This window comes from Haemorhous mexicanus, chromosome 3, assembly GCF_027477595.1.
Source record: "Haemorhous mexicanus isolate bHaeMex1 chromosome 3, bHaeMex1.pri, whole genome shotgun sequence".
Lineage (NCBI taxonomy): Eukaryota > Metazoa > Chordata > Aves > Passeriformes > Fringillidae > Haemorhous > Haemorhous mexicanus.
The window spans coordinates 39901489-39923085 of record NC_082343.1 but is presented as its reverse complement, the minus strand read 5'-3'; the positions used below and the strand labels follow the sequence as shown (position 1 = coordinate 39923085).

Genomic DNA, 21597 nt, shown 5'->3' with positions numbered 1-21597 from the left:
GCCAACAGGAACAATTGAAAGAGAAGAAGAATTCTCAGAGAATTTCTTCACATTTAAACAGATTTTTGAATATTTTGAATTATGACTCAGCACAAAAAAGGAGGAGTGGGCTGATAAATTTAAGAGATGTTATCAGCTTTGAGAAAGTCTGGGATACTGCACAGAAAAAAATAGATGACTCAGAAGATTGAAACAGCAGACACGGGATGAAATTCTTACACTATATATTCAATGTGTTCTCAGTTCATAGTAAAAGTCTCTGCTGAAAACTTGAGTTTACCTGGGAGAAAGACATCCTGGATGCACTTCTTAGTGTAGCTGTCAAAAAGGCAAATGTGACTGTAGGATTCATCAGTCAACAAATTTCTAGTAAATATATCAATTCTATATATACAAATATATTCAAATGTCCCCATCCAACACCCAAGACAGTTTTGACTGCCTATATTTAAAAAAGATCAACAATCAGAACACCAAGGTGATGAAGAGCTTATTGCAAAAAGAAGAACAAGGAGGAAGACTTTACTTATAAGCAGAGGTAGGACTGAACAGACACTGTCTAAAATTATTTGCATTACCAGTGCAGATTCTTTTGAAGAACTACTTGTCCCAATTTTGGCCCAAAGACAAGTAGGCACAAACAAAACAGAGATTAATTCAGACCAAAAATATGAAGGATCCCAATGAAAAGATCAGTGGAATAAATTGTCCAAATTGGAACGGTGAGGCCTACAGAGGAGCTCAATACATTCTCAAAGGCATATATCTGTGTATAAACTATATATAGGTACATATATTTTAGATACACACACTTGGAAACAGATGAACACAGTACTCTGTGACCTAGAATACATCGTACAGAACATTATTAAGTTCCCTAAATATCTCTCTGGGTAGGATATTCCCCTCTGCTTCTTATTTGCTTCTTAAAGCTGAGAATCTATTTGCACACAATTTTGCAGCATTTAATGAAAATCCTGTATTTCACTCTTTGTAAGCTTCAATTTTTCTAACAACTAAGAAAATTTTTGCTTTGTATGTCTACTATTTAAGTAGTTGGGGAAAAAATCTTCAAAAACAGTGTTTGGGGCCTTATAAACTTACATAACTTATTAACTATTTTGAATGGGAATATTATACATATGAAAGCATAAATAATAGATGTATTTATACCACGCTATATAGAGACACCTATTGAAATTGAGAAAGGGAAAAAATAGTTAAAAAGATATATAGTAAATAGACAAATGGTGAACAACAGTAGAATAGGGAGGGAGAGATTCTGAACAACCAAATCCTATTCGAGAGATTTTGAACTGTGAGCAAACACCCCAGTATTAAACAAAAGCCAAATACACATTCAGACTCTGGCAGGATTTGCAACTAATGTATGTGCGGAAGTGTATACACACCAGCCATTAATTATTTCCAAATAGCAGGTCTCTAGAGTATATATTTCTCAATCTAAAATATGAATCTATTAAATAGTAATAAAATAATTAAGTAATAGTGAGAACCCCACTGGTTGGACAGAGCTGAGAGTTTTATCTGTCTGCACCGCAGGGCTGACACATGGTGACCACAAAGCTTTTTACAAACTCCTTGTATGAGTTATTACAAACAATTATGTATCTCCAATTGCTACAGCCATCCTGTTACAGCAAAACCGCACCAAAGATACATGGGTGTGAGTAATGATGCTCAGGAAAAAGTGCAGCACACTGCTCTTTAGACATTGAGACAATGTGAGTATCTCTGTATCTTTAATATCAAAGGTTCTATGGACACTACCTATGTTAATCTCTATTTTCAATTTGAAAATTAATGCACTTTAAACTGAAAGGCCACAATATAGTGCATTTTCAATCTATGACTGCATTGCTAAACACATGATTGGTCTAATAAAATATAGGAACAATTACCTCACTGTCACTTTGAAAAAGATACTAATCTATTGGTAGAATAAGGAAGACAATGTATTTAACTGAGAATGAACTGGACTTGAAGAAAATAAAGGTCTTTCAGGTAATGACATAACCTAAATTCATCCATCCATCATTGTTTCTTGCAAACATACATACACACAAAAAAGTACTTCAGTTTTAAGGAGCAAATGTAAAATTTCAAATGCAACTTGATTGCTCCAGTTATCAATTAATAATTTTAATTAGTAGTTCTACTGAAGATTTGCCATGAAATCCAAAATTTCTATTCAGCAGTGTAACAGTGACAGCAAGCTAGCTGTGATTTTACATAGCAGATATTTGAAAATGCTGGTGTATTCTCTCTAGATATGTCTCAATTCCCATAGATATGTGCTCTCTTAAGCATACATGATCTTGCATACACTACCACTTAGTAATAAAACAAAACAAAAAAATTTAATGGTGGAAAATAGCCACCTGAGTGGCTAGTCAAACTGAGTATCACACTTTCACTCGAGTGGTCTGTTTAAAGATCCATTTTAGCTACCCTCCCAGATAAGCTTATCCATAAGAATCATGCATTTGCCATAGGTAGAAAACAAATATAATTTGTCACATGTTGTGCCATACAGACATTTCTGCACAGTTGCTGCACCACACTAGAATGTCTGAAGGGGAAGACACCCCAGGTAGTTGGCTGCAGACACATCTCAGCAACATGGCACATAGTTCCAATTTGACACACAGAGTCTTTATAAATCCAATGTCTATGAAGTCAAACAAATCTCCTTCTTATTTATAGTAACAGGCGAGAGCAGATCTCTGCCGTCTTGTTACACAGATGGTTGTAACATTTTTATAGTTAACTTACAACCACTGATGCCTAAGGAATAGACACACATCTGCCCCAAACTGCCAGTCCTGTAGGCTCTTCTTTTTAACTTTAGCTAGCAAAAATACAGTCAAAATATGTCTAACAGTGTCACCTCCAAAAAGCTACCACAACAAAAAGCCCCTCACAGATTTGCATTAAATGTATTATTATTGTTAATGTTATACAGATTGGACATTGATCACAGACATTACAGCAAAAATTACAATATGAACCGTAACCACAAGATCTGAGAGAAAATTCATAGCCCCAAATTCCATATGCTGAACTTTAGAATAATGTTTGGAAAGAAACTCATTAGAAGTGTCTAAATTTATGTTTTATTAAAAAGATTTTAAAATAGTCTAATATTTAATATAAACTACTGTCCAAATACTTTTTTTTTTCTTTTAACTGCTTCATAAAAAGTAAAGGTATGTCTGGCTCATCTTGAAAAAGGGAAAGAAATTGCCTAGGATTTTCTTCTCCTGCTTGAAGGTCTTCAACAGGAAATGTACATGGAAAAGAGCTAAGCTATATTTCATTAAATGCCACTCATTTTAGGTACTGGCTGTCCACAGAAGCAATCCTCTAAATAGCTGAGTTACAATCAAATACTTGTTTTACGAGAAGAACAAATGAAGTAAAGCCATAATTGAACCTTGTAATATAAGAGTTATCAATTAAGTTCAGTGAAAGTTCAAACAGCCTGATGAAATCCTGACCCATGGCAGCTTGGGCAAATAATACTTATTCATACATATGTTCAAACAATAATAGGTCTAGGCCGGTTCTTGTCTTTTTCTTCTTACTCTTCAAACTGGAAGAGAAAAGAGCTTGTGAGAAAGCGGATGCATTTACATAACTGGTCTAACTACAGAGGTGAAAACGCACACCTGGGAATTCAGTTTGAAAACAGATTAAGGAAAGAATGAATGAACTTTATACAGTTAAACAATTCATCTGGTTTTGAATTTTCCTTCATTTGGAATCTATTCAAATTATGTAGGGTGGAGCACCAAAAAAAACGCCCAAAACATAGAAACATTATAGTTTTGCTTCACACTCTTTTTATTCTTGGCTAGTTTCTACCTTTACAGCTGCCTTATAAGAAATTCTGTACTTTCTGTTATCTGCTGATTTCTACTATGAACACAAATCTGCAGAATGGGAATTTGAAGAATTTAATAAGACAGTTTGCTTTGAGGTTAAAAATTTATAAAAATGGACTCTGCCACATAACAGACAAGAATTTCTGCAAGATTTATATCCATGAAGATACACATGATGACCAGCTCCACTTGGGACTCATAACATATCACATCACCTTTGTCCTGCAAACTGTACATCTTTCAATTCAAGTTTGCCTCAGTAGCATGCAACAATTGTATAATTTAGGATGGACATCTACTTCTTTTAATGCCATATTTCACTGAGTAAAAGCACACCAAAAGGGCTGGATGTTTCCATTACACTGAAAAGGCTGATTCCATATCCTGTTTAATGACTGGCACTTAAAGTAATCTCTCAGAAATTTGCTTATTTAACTTTGGACTTTATTCATTTGCATCACACAGAGGTAGGAACGGCACTAAGACACTTTTCTTGTTCAACTTCAGGAGTGCAACTATTGTGATTGCCAAGACATTTTCGCTCCAAAGAAATTCTGACTGATCATTTAGGTATTGTTTCTTCCACAAAATAGTTATATCAGGGCCTGTCATGCTGTCCCTGGATAAAACAAGTATGGACAGTGATATCTTCTCAAACAAATATCACAATACCTTATTTAAAAATGCAAATTAGTTTCCAAGTTTAGCCAAAATCATTTTAATACAAGAAATTTTCTGAAGATCCAGAATAACAGCAGCTAGAAAATTAGGTCAGAATGCACTTTGTGGGACTGTGTTGCAAAACAGACACTGCTATTTGTAGCTGCTATGTGTATATAAAGGAGAATACAGATGCGTTAAGAAGAAGCCATCATCAACAGTATTTTGCTGAGATTATTAGGACCTAAGTGATGGATGAAAATCTGAGACAAAATACATTATTATTATTTGTTGTTCTGCTTTTAGTAAATAGTATAGTCAGATATCTATTTTCAAAATCAGAAGAGAAAAATCACTATTTTTATTTAGTGGAAATCCTTCAAATAAATATATCCAACTGGGAGATTTATTTGTTGGGGTAGTTATTTCTTTCTGCTTTTTTCACCTAGATTTGTAAACTTCACAACCAATTTACACAATCTGGGAATTAATCCTGAAAATCTACTACAGTTTTCACATGGTAAATTAAAATTAGATTACACTGATTTTTTTAAAGCAGTGTAGAGTATCAGCTTTGTCGCTTATTGGAATTTAAATTAATAGAGTGCAAGATGACAATTAAATATGCTAAAAGAGCCATCTCTTAAAATGCTGGTAAAGTATATTGTTCATGTTTAGAACACCTAATAATCTCTGCCATATTTACATATTCTAAAATATTAAATAAGACAAATGCTATTACTGCCCTGTTTTCTCTGTTGTCTGCAAAACAGCAGCAGAAGGTAAGGCATTGCCTGCAGCATGACCACTCTGCTTTCAAATCACTTTTGTGTTCTGGATTAATGCTTTCAGTCTTTTCTACTGTATAATCATTGCTGCTGCAGCAGAGAATGAGCAACATTTTTCAGTAGATCTATCTTATTTATAAAAATAGATAGAGGAAAGGTTACCCTAAAAATTTGCAAAGCACTTTTAAATTCTACTAGATACTCATATTCTGTAGAAGAGCAGCTAGGAGAAAAAACAGGTGGAAATTTTTTTTCTCCTGAAAGGAACCTCGAATTCTCAGTCCTGCATATGATAAGAATCCACCATAACTAAAGAAATCAAAAGGGAGGTGAGACAAATGAAATGATTGTGTGGTTACACAGAATAGGGATGCAGTTGCAGCATTTTGAACTTCTTTGTTCTCTGAGCTATAAATGATGATGACAATCCAAGGTTACAGAAGAACAGGATGAGGTACAGACAGAAATCTGAAAGGGAAGAGGAAAGAAGCAGTTCTGGATGACTGAACTGAACACATGAAGTGCTTGCAAGAAAGAAGATTATAGACAGAGAATAAAGAGATGGCAGTAAAAAAAAAAAAAACACCAATACTTTAAAGAAATTGAGCATAGAGGACTGGCTGCTTTAATACTTGCAAGCTCTGCTCCTCTCAGGTGGTCAATGATGAAAAAATGCAAAAAGAATTTTTCCCAGTAAGGGCTGTCTAGTCCAAATAAAGTTGAACTGCATTTTGCCTTTGACTACAGACAAGATGTAGCTTGGATGAGTGGATTTGCAGAGTTACCTCTCAGCCTCTTTTTTACTTTATCCTCTACCTCCACAAGCATGTCAAAACTACCTCCCAGTGTCTGTTACACTTAATGTAGAGTAGAAAGCAGAACAAGAAAGCATAGATAAACTTTCTGGAACCAAAAGAAAAAGACTCCACAGTGATCTTTGAGAAAGTCTAATCCATATCACAGCACAAGCCATTATCAGTCTGGATGCTCTGGCCAGAACAGTCAATTGATATTGGTGAAAATATTTCACACTAGCCTTGCTGCAGCTGCTCCCAGCTCATCCTGAGGAAGTCACTGCTGCTCTGCAAGGCTAGTGGTGCCTGGAAATGGTCAGCATTTCTCTGGTTACTATGATTTTCAGTAAGATTTGTCTGTTTATACAAGTTAAATGATGGCAAACCCCACAAATACAACCATTACATGGCATAACGGAACACACATCTGTACTCCACATTCACATCACTGAATAACCTCCTCCCTCCTTCCTTCCCAGCTCCCCCCTCCCTTTTTTTTTTAAATGGTAAGACTATTCATACAAGTTAGAGCAGAGAACAGCCGAAGCAGCCCACACACATATGTACTAGGTTTAAATTCTTTGGAAGACTATGTTGTTCAAGCTTTCCTTTTATTTATCCAAAATGGCACAAGCAAAAGATGTTAAAAAAACCAACTTGACAGAATGGTTGGGGAGGGGGAAGGAGTGGTCATTTCATAAGGAAAGAATATTACTTTCACACAACCTCGTGTCATTTTTATGTTTACACAACATGACTGGTACAGTTGAGCATATCACACACTGACAGATTAACAGGACCTCCTACCTTGACTTCATTCTCTCATGCATTCTCCCATGCTGGATACATTGTTGGTCCAATTCATCATTCCGTTTCTGCATCTTCTCCAATCTGCCATGAAGATACTCTTTTTCCTGACTAAGCTGGTTGACTTCAGATCTACAGAAGTAAAACAAAGCAATGATGGATGTTGTCAGATTTCATCCTGCAGTGTGCCATCAATATGGGGCTTCAGCATTTATAAAATTTCATACATTTATATGTAATGCATATACAAGCGATTACTAGAACTTACAGAAACAAAACGCTGTTTCACATAATCTCAAGACAAAAGGATATGATACTGGTGGGTATCTTCTAAAGATGCCACTGGCAATCACTCAATTATAGGTTGGCTACGCTAATTTCAGCCTAATTTAAATAGGCATGCCATTTGGCATTATGCATCTATGTTAAATAAGATCAATAAATATAAATTCATACTTGTTAAGCAAGAATTTGGCTAACATTTTGAAAACACATTTTAACTTCTTTATTAGCAAAAGCTAACATTTAGTTTAAAAAACAGCTACTAAAACCTTGTTCAACCTTTACTCCGTTTTATAGGTTGAACTCTCAACAGTTCACAGGTTGAACTCTCAATAGTAGTACTGTTTTAGAAACTTTAGTAACCTCCTATGTCTAAAATAACATTGCACAGATGAAAAAGACATCAACAACAAAACCCCCATAAACCCCTCCCCCACAAAAAATACTCTCCCCCAACAAAAAACCCAAAGCCTCACTAAGAGGAAAATTAACTAAACTTCAGAAACAAGGGACAAATCATACAGGCACACACTAATCTACATAAAACTCAGCACAGCCTTTAAGAATATTAGTCACTTCTAAGCAATTCTTATTCTTCACGGGTGAGCAGAGACACCAGATCCATGAATGACCCGGGACTGCTACTTGCTACATCTCTAACCATCAGCCCATGGAGAAACAGGCATGAGCTGTTTCTTAATATCAGGAAAAGACCTCAGATTAAATAGTGATAAAATATACATTATGCACTTGTACAATTTTAACTCTTTGGAAAAGGTTAATGAGAACATGTCAGAATCTGCTATACCATCAGAAAGTACGAATCAAAAGCAAGCAAATTTGATTTATGGCATCTGCCACTCCATATCTCAAGGTTAAAAAGCTTCAGATATATCTTTAAATCATAAACTTAAATATGCTGCAATTACAGCAGAAAGATACTTTACCTTCCTGGCTGTTACAGAATGCAACAACAACTGACATTCTGAAAAATACAACAAAGTGCAGGGAGGAAGGAATACTCCTCCTTCAAAAACATGTTGTTACATTGACAAGTCAAATCTAGAAATGACAACATGATCTTTTCATGTTTAAATAGAGAACAATGCATGGTATCATCTGTGAATCTAAAAGAACTTAGCAAAGGAAACTTTGGACCGAGATTGTGTGTAATTGAATTTAGATTGAGAGTTACAGCTCTATTAAGGAAGATCACACACAAATCATCAGAATTGTGCTGATAGATTTGTACATCAAACTTCAGTGCATAGGACTTTCCTGGATGGATACATAATAGTGGGCAGGATGTTCAAAAATCAGCTCTTCAAGGTAGCAGTAACTGAATTTTTACACCGACCATTTTACAGAAATACTAGTAACTTAAATGTCAACATTAACAAAGCACTGCCAGCTGGACCAACTGTTATCACACAATGTGAATGCAGTCTGTACTTGATACTGATACTGTAAGACAGACAACCAGCAGATAAAAGCAAAGTTTCACTGCAGAGCAGCTCAAAGAGACCTGACACGGGACTAAATTCAATTCTGCATTCCTTTTTTTGCCAGCAAAATTCAGCAACAGCATTTGCCATGTAGGAATACTGTAAATTATCACATTTGTTGGGTTTCCCAACTGGGAGATCCTGTTTCTTTTTCTGTATTTATATGTGACTGTCTCATTCATGGAAACAGCAGAAGCAACTTTCAAGGTGATAAAATTCTCGAAGTTTTATTAGGACTTATTCATCTCCATTACACTTGAAGGTGCTCAAAGTCTTTCTGGAAAGATCAAGTAACTCAAATCAACCAAAACCAAAACACTACTGAAAACCACAATTAATGAAACCAAAGTAAGTAATGAATTAAATAAAACCACAAGTATCATAATTTCCAGTCTCTAAAATAGAGCTCTAAATACCTGAGCACATTATGAGTGTTGTCTTTTCCTAAAACATCTTTTGTAATTACAGTTAAACACAGAAAAAAAAATCTAATTATGACATTACTTACACAATGTCCTTTCCATGTAATGAAGAGTCTGGCCACCAAGACTCAAGTATTTAATGACACTGAAGTTTTGAAGGACAGCACATATGAAGGACGGAATGGTTAGGGTTCATGTTAAAAGGTTCATGAGTGTTGGCATTAAAGAGAGAACACCAGTCCAATACAATACTGCATACCAAGAGTCTTCTATCATCACCTGTCAATTATTCCCTCTGCATCTTTAAACACACTTTTCATTCACCTCAGTTTCCAAAGATTAAGATAAGACAGCTAATTCTATGTGATATTTAAGTAACTTCACACATTGTTGGGTTAAAAAAATAAACCAAACCCACCATAATTGTACTAAGCCTGATAACTGCACTGAATGCTACAGCACATTTATACAGGAGAAAAAAATTCCACTCAGCCAGAGGCAGGACCAGTCCTGTGTAAATGCTTCTGAACAACTCTCCTCCCAAGGTATCACAGCAGGAAAAGAGAGGGGGATAAATGTCAAAGCATGCAGTGCTGCACTCACTCCAGAGATAGTTCACTCACAATGCCGGAGACAGAGGCAAATTAGAGAAATCTGAGCAATAATCACTGTGTCTGACGCATCCTGCACAACTAAAGGACACAGCATGGATGTGCTGATGTTGTTCCACCAGAGCTACTCTGGGTCCAACAGTCTGACCATAAGCTGTGGTGGGACTCAGTAGAAACTGAAGCATGCAGGCATTTGGAATGCTGCCACTGGAGCTGAACTCAGCAGGAAGGGGCACTTCTCCTATGCAGACTCAGGCTGGCCCCACAAATCAGGCAGTCATGGATCTGTGTGTGCTTCTGAGATCTGATACACTCAAATGACCTGTATGAAATCACTGTTATTTTGAAACTGCACAGAGCAAAGCTACAACATCACATGAAAATGTAAAATGCGTGCTTGTAATTGGATGCATAATAGATTTTGCCAAATCTCATTTACTTGTTACTATATCAAATATAATTGATGGGGGAAGAAGCAACAGCAGAAACAAAAACCCCTCAATACTTCTGTATCCATTTAACTATCTCAACTTCTATTTAAAAACCACTTTAAGATTTTATCTGTCATCTTTGCTGGAAGAATTTGGAAAAAAACCCAAACAGGTTAGCCTCCAAGCCACTTAAATACTAAAGGAAAAAAAAAAAAGAGAAAATGTCAAACAGTGGAAATTCAAAGTCAGTCTTACGATATCTTTATGAAGAGCTGATTTTTGAACAATATTTTGGTAATGCTGCATTTACTCCTCTGAACTAGCTTTTTCATTTCAGTGCTTTTTAAACACTGCCTTTTCCTGCTCTCGAAACCAATTGTTTACTTCCACAGAAATTAAACACATGCTCTAAAATATTTTCTGCTGATGCAGTATTGTTGCATCTAATTTTAATTACTAAATCTTCAGACAGACTGTTCCCCATCTTCATACAGCTACCTTCAACAAACATTTCACTCCTGCTATTGAGTGCAATGACTGCAGTCAACCAAACATGCAGAAAAATAGTTCAGCCGGGTATGTGTTCTTTACTTCAATTAAACTCACACAGTTGGACGCCTACTGTTGCCAAACCAGTAATATAATTTATACATTATAGTCCAAACAGTAAAACTACACTAAAAGTCATTTAACAATATTTATAACACCATAAAATACAGTGTTAAAATATATGAACTGCAATATGTACCAAAATTATAAAATTTGTTTCTCATCATCAGTGATTAAAACCAGGATCATTGCTCTAGCTTCAATACTCACAACCCTGGTGACAGATTAGAATTCAAATCTTAATGATCAATTTACAATTAACAAGATAGAAGTGAAACAAATTAAACCAACCATTATATATAATGAGACCCAATGGACTCCCATTGTTCCCCTTAATTACAAAACGCAAATCACAAATACACAGTGGGTAGTGTTAAGCATTAATCTACAACCTAGAAACTCAGACAGTGACAATCAGAGGGAAAAAAAAGAACAAAACAAGACAGAAACAGAGAAAAAATCAACAAAGGACTATATTTTTAAACATGCCTATGCATACAAAAACCTTCACAGACACTATCTTGTTTCTGCACAGCTTGAGGGGTTTATAATTCGTCTGACATTGTCTTTCTGACACCTCTCTGTGTAGGGACTAGCTCAAAAAATGGTTCCAGCTTACATATAAACACAAAAACTTCAGTTTAGATTTCTCAGAAAACCTGCATTAAATATAAAAATATATGTGCCATTCAGATAATTCAGCTGATATTCTAGAAATACATAGTTGTCACAGATAAATTTGAAATGTCTTTTATTACAAATGGGTATTTCCTATCAAGCCAAATAAAATTTAAAAAAACTTACTATTGCATCTGTTATTAAAAGGGCTTGAGTGTTCTACCAATTAAATAACAGTATTGGGAGCAAACAGGTATTTCTTAAACCCATGGAAAATAAAGCACAAAGATCCTAGAAGTACAGCAAGAAAATACACACCTAGATCCAAAATTCAATTTATGGTAATGTCAAAAATATGGGAAAAAATGGAAAAGTATTTTCTGTGAAAATAGGGCACACTACTGCTTTGTGATCTGCCTTTATTAATGCATATAAGAACTAAGTTATACAATCTTCCACAAATTATTGCTTTTTTGCAGAAGACAAAACTACAGTATTCTGTCCCAGAATGTGGTTTTACACTACATTCAGTGACAATGAACTAAAGAATGCCTTTTGGAGAGGTGCTACTGAGGGATACGTGCCCATCATGCATTTAGAACTTAGCTAAAATAATTTTCTGCATCTGATCTCCTGATCACATCACTTTGTGAAGCCATCTATATTAGTCTGTCATTTTCCACCACCTCCAGTTCCACCTTGCTGTTCTCATTTTTACCTTCTATTTTTTTGTCTCTACCTATTTCTCTATCCCTGTAACTGATTGCAGCAGCTCCCACTCCAATGAAGGCAAGCTCAAGCTATTTTAGGACCACTTCTCAGAACCAATTTCATGCATTCTTCCTTACAGTTTCTTGTGTAAAAATACCACTTCCTGGAGATGCAAGAGGGCTCCTTTTCCCATTTTCAGGTCCTTGACACAGTCAGCTAATGCTGCTAGGTGGAGAAACACTTGGCAATCTCTAGTATTTATTTTCAGAGAATAATGTGTTTTCACAGTATGTTTTCTGTCTTTCCTTCATCCTTTACAGTTACTAGTCTGTGACTGTGAGCTCTAGCAACAAAGTCTGTGTGCTTTTTTATTGCTGGAATAATAATATGATTTGAATCCATTTAGATTTTGCATTACTTTAGTAGAAGAGCTCTTCTTTTTCAGAGGAAAAATTCTCTTTGGTTCTCTCTCAAGTACCCCTCACAACACTTGCATGGGAATATTGCTTACAGTCCCTCAAGTTTCTCATTTCTTCCCCAAACACTATGGATGGAATTCATCTCCCAACTTCAGCCACTTAACAGCTAGTCAACAAATTATATTCAGTGGGAAGTAGGATGGGCAGTGGAGGCAGTACCCATGGGAAACAAAACTTTTATTTATTACAGACATATATATATATGTATGTGTGTCTGTCATCTACTTAAATTCTCCTTTGACCATACCTGGGAAGAGGGTACTGGGGTAAATGAGCTGTCCCCCTGAGTGAGTTCTGCCTCTTCTACATTACCTAAGGAGGATGATTAAATCCACCCAGCAGAAGAATCCTGTCTTGAAAACCAATTTTATCTTTGCGGAGTGTTTTCCTTACTTCCCATCAGCCATGAGATGAATACTAGCCTTAATTACCAAATTCACTTTGCATGTAATTTACAGAAGCTACAGAATGCCAACTCTCCACTGAAGTCCAGTTTACCACTCTAAATATGAACTCCCAACAAAATTTCAACAGATACTATTTTAAGACTTAAAAAGGTTAAATCAAATTATTTCTGCTAAAGAACTACAAAATTCATGTTTTCTTTAGAAGATAGTTCTGTCTTACAGAACTTTTGAACAGATAATTCCATAGCTTTGTATTTCTTTAGATTATTATTACTTCAGGTGTTGCTCTCTTCCTCAGTTTTTAATGGCTTTGAACTTAGATCTGCTATTGACTGACAAAAAGCAGCAGCAGAATCAGAGCATCAATGACAAGCAATTTTGATGACAATTATTTTATAGGCAATATCCAGTGTGCAGTGTAGTACTGTGAAAAGAGTAGAGTAAATAAATAAAATTACAACAGTTTTGACATCATTGAATCTTTAGCATTTTTCATATAACTTCAGATAAACTTGAATTGTAGCTTTTTAAACAATTTTCTACCCTTCATATTAAGACTATGAACACAAGGAAGAAAATACTACACAATTTTGACATTGGAATTGTCCAAGTAATTTGAATTAATAGTCAGAAACAAAATTTTAAAGGGCATATATTACACTGAATTTTTAAGGGGCATAGATTACATTGCTATGTAATGATATGTAATACCTGGGACAAAATGAAAAATAATAAATATTAAAATACAAATAAAAAGATAAAGAAGCATGTCCTAGTAATAAAAGGGTCAGCTAAACAAAAATATACTAACCTGTATTTTTCTGACATTTGTTCCAACTTCTTTGCCAACACAAAACATTCTTCCTTTAATTTTGCTATGAATGTATTCTGGGAGGTCAGCAATGAATCCAATTCTTCTACTAGAAACCATAAAATTATGATACTATAAAATTACAATTATAAAAATTTATAGATAACATAGAGACAATTTTATATATTCTTAATTTCTTTCTTCTAGTTCATTCTAGTTTGAGATGTTTTTTAAACTTCAGCTACTTGGACATCATCACTTACCAAATTAAGGCTCTATGTCAGAATTAGCAGAAGTGTTAAAGCAATGTTGCCACCGAATCTGGTCTTGTAAGAGAAGAATCACTGTGAAGACTAGATATCTAATCTGGTGGGCTTGCTTTTTAGCTAGAAGTTCACTGACATTTCTAGGAGGAATAAAATTGGCAAGCCATGCTTTAGCAGACTTTTGCTTGCTCAACTGGTGCAGAGGATGCAGCAGCAACCCAAATGCTCACACTGTAGACTCATTTCAGTATCTCCTTAAAACAGCAGTTCTTTCATTTACTGTGTCCTGAGTTTACCATAAATAATGTAATTTTTTATTCTTAAATGAAAAGATTTAGATTTACTGCCCAGTGACAGTTGAAATGAAACCATTTTATAAAGTAATTTTCAGTTACTATCAGTTTGGACTGCACTTAAAGTCATGACCTAGAATCCAGGAATCTTTATTCTTTCAAAAGGGAGATATTGCCAAATGATCTTTCTTGATTTCTGCTTTTAAAATTGGTGAAAACATGACCATTCTTACCAAAATTCCTTGTATTTGTGTAGGGTCATAATAAACAAGGTTTTCTTTATATACGTTATAAATTACTGTAATTTTCAACTCCCTCCAATTCTACTAGAGATATATAAAAAACAGATCCAGACATAATAATGTTTCATTTTTGTACACTGGGACAATTTATGCACCAGAAAGGTAAATTACATTTCTCTTGTGCAAAATTTCACATGGTCATATGCAGATGTGCTGGCTAAAGGAGGAAAAAATGATTCTGAGAGATTCTTTTCTTCTCCTACAGTGTAGGCAGCAGCCATAATGTAGCTGTTTGCATTCCCTGAACACATGGAAAGGTCCTCTAGTACTGTGATAAAACTAAAAAAAGGCAGAAAATTGAATAGCATGCCTGCTACCTTACGTATTATCCAACACTCCTTATAATTAATATATGTTGTATAGTTTTCCTGAAAGTATTGCATGACTGGGGGGTAAATATGGTATTTTGTTAAACACATAAATATATCATGTTCTTTAACAGCTGAAACTCCTCCTCCTTTCCATGCTCATGGGTTACAGATTTCATCTCCTAAAAACTCCTTTTTTTTTTTATTTATAATATGCACCTCTATTAATGTTGTTGGCATAGTAGTTCATAATACAAAAAGCTCTTTTTTGTTTGTTTGGAAAACCCATTTTACTTCCAGATTAAAGTTAGATGTTATTGATGGGCTAAGTCAATGCAATGAAGTATCCTATTATGAGAACCTGAAGTATGCAAGGGATTAAACATCTTTCTTCTAGACTGAGGATGTGGGGGAGGCACATGGTAATGCTAAAAATGTTTGAGGCTGCAAAGATTAAATAAAGGAACGTATCAATTTGGAGCCAGTGAATTACATCCAGCTGCGACAGTGAATTAAGAACCGATTAATGGCTAAAGCTTTTCTCCAGTTTGGATGCCGAAGCAAACTCATTAAGCTTTTAGAGTAGCTATAATGTGTGTACTGTGGGAACTGTTCAATGCTATTCAGGAGACTTTAACTGTAAGCTCAGAGCATTTCCCGCAGAGCTTCTGATGCTATTTTCTTTATATAACATGTGTGCCTGAAAATCCAGCCAAAAACAAGCCCTTTGTTTTTCTACTTTGTTGCGGTCTCTCTCAGCTTTACGTTTCTTGAACACAGGTAAATAAACTCATAATCCAGATGGTGCAGCAGATGTGAGAGCAGCACTCTGAAATCAACAGACAGTGGGCAATACTTTCCATTTTCTCTTTTAAACGCTAACTAATATGTAATTCGGAATCTCCGGTGTAGTTAGCATCTGCTCCCTTCGGCCAGCCAAAGGTTACAGGTGTTCCTGATGTCATTTCACAGTAAGGCGTGGGCCTGGCTTGTGAGTGAGTGCCCAGGCTCTAATCTTTCCCTACCACCTACCAGTTTTCTCATGCTGGGCCTCCATTTGCTGCATCTTCTGTGTCAGCTCCTGCTCTCTTTGCTGGGCCTGAAGGGCTCGGGCCTTTGCTTCATTGCTAATGCTGTGCTGAATGTTCTCTTTCTCCAATCTACAAAAAAACCAAATAGGAAATAAAGAAAAATAAAAATCATATAGTGAAGAGGATAAATTAAAAGGGTAAAGCAGAACATTCAAATAATAATAATAATAAAAACCTGGCCAAGCTTTTCACATTAAACATTTCTCCTCCTCCTTCAGGTTATACAAACTGACCTTTCTCTTACAATGTCAAACATTCTCCAGTGACTAGCAGAAAATGGATAAAAAGTATGATCTATTTCCTGAGAGACAATTGGCCCTGTAGACAAAAATAGGATTTTATTTTTAAAAATTTTAATCACAACCTCTTTTTTATAAGGAAGCTTACCAAAATTCACTTTGCACGGCACATATTATTTGCATTTTCTTTTAAATGCTATTTGTTTAATTCTGCAGTGAAGCTTAGGGACCTGACCCCGTGATGGACTGGTTCCCAGTGAATCAGCAGGAGATAAGTCAATGGGAGAGATTGCCACAGTGCTCGTGATACAGCTACTCTGAAAGCTTAATGAGTTTTCTTGAGCAACCAAACAAGTTTTAACTATTAATTTATGTAAATAGGAGATGAATGCATCCATGACAATAGAGTAGGCTGCTAGCACCACACAGGCCCAGCCCCTTGCGGTTCTGCTCACTGGGGGGTTGTACAGGAAGGTCTAAAGCCCAGTACTATTATTGAAGTACACAGGCAAGAGAGCAATTTACTTGACCAGATACGCAAGATGGGGCAATCCACTCCTGAGGCAAAACAAATGCTAGACTACCACACTCCATTGAAGCATTTTATTTAATGTAAGCCAAGCAAAAAGAGCATGGAAAATAAAATCCCAAAAAGATATATGCATGTAAATTAGAAAAGATCCTGAACTGCAAATTCAGATCTAGACTTTCCCAAAGGTCGTGAATATTTATCTGGTGCACATTGGGATCCACATTTAAAAGTCCACACATACAAGGATTCATTTCTAGATTTCAAATGACGTGAGCAAACACCTTTCAACTAAAATGGCATTTAATAGCTTGGGAAAGGCTTCAAAAAAGTCTTATAAACATGTTTTATCCTAAGGATATTACCTATTTCAGAGGACTACAAAACAGAACACGGCACAGATCATGTAAGGATAAAGCCACATCTCATGTGGTTGCTGCACTTAACCTTTGGATTGGTGCCTAATAACCCATCCGAGATATTGCAATATCTCAGCATGACACACACAATGTTAAATCTTCTCTCTCAAATTTACCCCAAAGCAATACAAATGGTGGGTCACATTACACTAATTCCTGGTCCTGATGTTTCAAGCCCTACCTTAGGCAAAACTCCCTAGGAAATCACAGGCAGTTTCTTCTGAGGGAAGACAGCAAATACATTTAGATAGCAAAAATATTAGAGTGTTAAGGAAACAAAGCACATTTTTAAAGGAAATTTCATATATTGAATAGCACTTTATCACATCACTCTCAGAATTGCTTTGTAATCATATTGGGGCTATCATAAGGAGTGATGCTCCCATCATTTTTTCAGTGTAAGCTCCAAATATGGAAAGCATTACTAAGAAAATTTTTCCCATATTTGCTAGAAACGAGTCTGTGCAAACCCGTTTATTTAACAAATGTTTTTTATCTTCAGAGAGTTGTTATAGCACCGGATTGCTAAAAAAACTAAAGGAAAAACAAGACACCAGCACCTCTCACATTCCTCTGACACTTTCAGCTGAAGAAAGTGTCAGTAGCACAGTATTTTATTTAATAGTTCTCATGTGAGATGGCTGAGATGGCTGTGTGCAGTTGGGTGCTGTGCAGTCATCTGGCACACAGCTGGCTAGCTGGCCTTCTGCTGGGGGTAACCTTCAGCGTGCAGCAAGATGCACAGCTCAAGCTACCAAAGCAAACCTGTGAAAGTCCATTCCTCATCACCAGGGCCCCTCCTGATGATCTCATGCTAACCAGCAAGTTCAAATAAATGGAGAATCTACTGTCCCCAGAAACACTCTCCCATGTAGGGGACCCATCCAAAAGAGCCACTCACCTGTGCCACTTACTGCATAGAGCAAGCTAGCAGGAGCTCAGAAACCATGGGTGTGTGGTGAGTGCCCTGCGGCTGAAGTGTCTATGGGGTGGTTGAAGATGAATTTATACAGGGGATAAAAGCTCAGTTGTAAAACTAGGACAACAGGTAATTCTTACACGCAAGAACAGCTTCTTAGGACTTAAAAGATTCTGGAATTAAAACACATCCAATGCCACACAGAACAGTATCAGAAGTGCTTAGAACTCAGAAGCAAAAATATATCCTGGAGCCAAATCTATCTAAACGGAGTGGCATGTCCTTTATCTACACCTTGACTTGAACTTGCTAAGTTCAATTTGTCTGCCCTCTAACTGAAAATTTCCCCAACACATACATGGAGGAAAAAAACAGTATAAAACATGCAGAAGGCAGCCCAAGAGATTTTAGGATCTATTGGTAACTTTCCTGCTACAACCAACAAATACTGGAGGAGTTCTAGAAGCTTTGACACTGTCTGTGTCAAAGCTTAAATCAATTTCTTAAGTTTTTAAATCTTAAATCAATTCTTTCACAATTCAGAGTAAAAGAAAATCTAGGACTGTATAGAGAATGAAAGAGTCCTTTGTCCCTCCAGCATTAGTGCAAAGAGATCAGAGGTCTACTTCTACAAAAACTTTAGAATTTCTTATATTCACTAACGGAAAGCACAGAGACAATGAAAAGCAAAGCTACGACTGACTAATATTGATGACACAGGTAATATCTGAATCAGAAATGACAGCTAAAGATTAATTGTTCCAGAATTTTTAAAAACTTAATCTATAGAGGTCAAATATAGGAGATGAGTGGTTAAAGTGTACCAGCCTGTTCTATACTCAAATTCAAACACTAGTTCTACTGAGTGCAAAACACTAAATGCACTAAAATGCACATGTGACTGATCACAACACTGATCAGTCTTACCAAAGCAGACACACTGAACTCATGGAAACTTCCACTTCTGTGTGACAAAGTCAGAAGCAACCAAAGACTCAATTGTGGAGAAAGCTCAAGCTCTCCTTGAGCCTTGTTCTGAAGCAAAGGTTTTTCACAGTGATTTTAGCTCTAAATGCCTGTTTTAAGCCTGCATTGTGGCTGTCAAGAGCAATAGTTAACTCAATTAACTGGTTTGCATATCTCAGTGAACTCGATATTGGTTTGCAGTGCATGAAAGTTATCCTTTTCAAATGTTCTTGACAAAACAAAAGGCACTGTGAACTGTAGCTTACAGCACTGGAAGAAGAAAATTGTCATCTCTGGCAAACTTTAAAAAAATCCTTGCTGCAACTGAAAGTGAAAAATTCAAAGTGAAAATTCACTTTGATCTCAAAGCTAACATGAAGGTATGCTGACTGAATTTACCAACAAATAAAACCCCAAACCAAAATAACCCCCCAAATCAAAATACCTTCCTCATCACTAACATAAAAAAAATTGTATCACAAAACCATTCACAAGAGAAGTCCACCCTCTACAAAGGGTTTTGCAGTAAAGAAAAAGGAAGTATATAAAGACCAGTGACATAAAAGTCATATTTGACAAAACTAAAAGCTCATCTATTTTTGACTAGAATAAAACAGAACCTAGATTGATAAAAGTTTCAATTTCACTACACAGTTCAATAATATGTATTTCTGAAAGAGTCTTTTCAGTTTGGTAACAGTAAAAATACAAATACAAAAAAAGCAGGATGATTCTTAATGTAGAATTAGGCCTCTGACTGGAGGCTGCCAGTATTTCTTCTGGCAAAGTAGCTACAATTAGAAGCAACTATGCTTTCTATATTGACTATTTGATTTTTCCATGAGATCAACATGTGGCATTTTTAAAAAAGCTAATGGATCCATTAGTAAGGACTATGAACTTAACTGGACAAATTAAAATACTCTAGCAATTATCTCAGTTCAGTGATACACAAGAGGTTATCATAGCATTATTTTTGACATCCTCTTTTCATATTAATTACCCTTCAAAATATAACTATAAAGCATTTTAGCTTTCATATATACTTGTTCTAACTTGAACTTCATAAATCATTAAGGAGTAGCCAGCATTTAGTGTTCCAAATGCTTGAGCTATCCGAACTAACAAGACTAGTCTAAAGGATGACCAGTCCTGGAACTCTGCACCCACACTCAGATTTGGGCAGCAGGAGGATCAGTCAAGCCTAACACTGATGCTTTTACCACATGCCTCAGTGGTCCAGAACAGACCTCTTTCCTAGGTAACATGTAGCCAAGTGGGCCAGCACGGTGAGCTACTGCACAACAAATTACCTCAGAAGAGAGAAAGGACTAGGCAGAAGGCTCCTGTAGCTCTTTCAAACGAAATGAGCTTTCTCTTCCAGTATTTTTGAAAATAAATGTAGAGCAGAAGATCCTCTATCAAACTGGAAAAGTTTTGAGTCGCCCAAGCATTTTATTCCCAGTATCTTTAGTAAAATCTTGCATGAAGTCACTCAAATCAATGAAAACTCTTGAAAGTAGGACTTGAAAGACTACATGTATTAGAAGCCCTAAAGACCATATAACTTTGGGTTCAAAGGTTCAGCAGTGTTTTATGCAGTCTGCTTTGCAAACTTTCCACAATACAGGTCTAGTGGACTGTCCATTACAAGCAGCTTTCTGAATCACCTTCTCATAGGCTCTTTTATCTTATTATTTCAGCTGCAAGTGTCAAAGGAAGAATGGAAAATTAGAGCATACCCTTGCTCTTCTCTCAGGCTATAGGAGGAGAAAAACCCAACCAACAAACCATACATTCATGATAAAAAGGAAAAAAAAGTGTAAAAGCTGAAACAAGATGTCACAATACCTGACTTATTCTCTAAGGGGACACATGAGAAAATTTTTTGCTATCTCTAACTTTATTACCAAACACTATTCAAAACTCACAATGATAAAGGTCATAAGAGAAGGTATACAAAATAAGACCACACTTCAAAAACTTCTTTCCCCTGTATTTTTTATGTATCTTTGTATGTATGTCATACATAGAAGAATAAGGGCTCATTTTTTATTTTTTCAGGTTAGCAGACAAGTCTAAAGGTTGGGCTACAAACATGGGAAAAAACCTCCAATTTACCAAGAAGTCATTCTCCCCAGGAATAGTATTAAATAATTCTCTCTATTAATGTAAAACTTCTACAACTCCTTTCAGACCAGCCTTTCAATTTAACAGCACTGCAGTACCCCATTCAGCTATTTACAAAAGAGAATGTGTTTACTGAGTTTTATCATATGCTATCCAATCTTAGTATTTTCAAACATTTAAGTAAGAAAATGCAACACAGTAAGACCTGTAATTCTGCATGTAAACAGGTACATGCTGGTTTTAAATGCAGCTATGATTCAAAATTATTGCTTTCCACACCTTCTAAATTAAA

General features: G+C 35.9%; 1 protein-coding gene across 4 annotated transcripts in view; it reads right to left on the bottom strand.

Moving 5' to 3' along the window:
* Positions 1–21597, bottom strand: part of SDCCAG8 (SHH signaling and ciliogenesis regulator SDCCAG8) — a 104703-nt gene that overhangs the window by 31036 nt on the left and 52070 nt on the right. For 3 of the 4 annotated variants that reach the window (XM_059841460.1, XM_059841459.1, XM_059841457.1), the window contains exons 14-16: positions 16045–16172; positions 13844–13952; positions 6958–7089 (exon numbers count right to left, since the gene is read on the bottom strand). In XM_059841460.1, the coding sequence (XP_059697443.1) occupies positions 6958–7089; positions 13844–13952; positions 16045–16172 (369 nt within the window). The remainder of the gene's footprint in view (positions 1–6957; positions 7090–13843; positions 13953–16044; positions 16173–21597) is intronic. The other variant, XM_059841458.1, reaches the window with a different exon arrangement.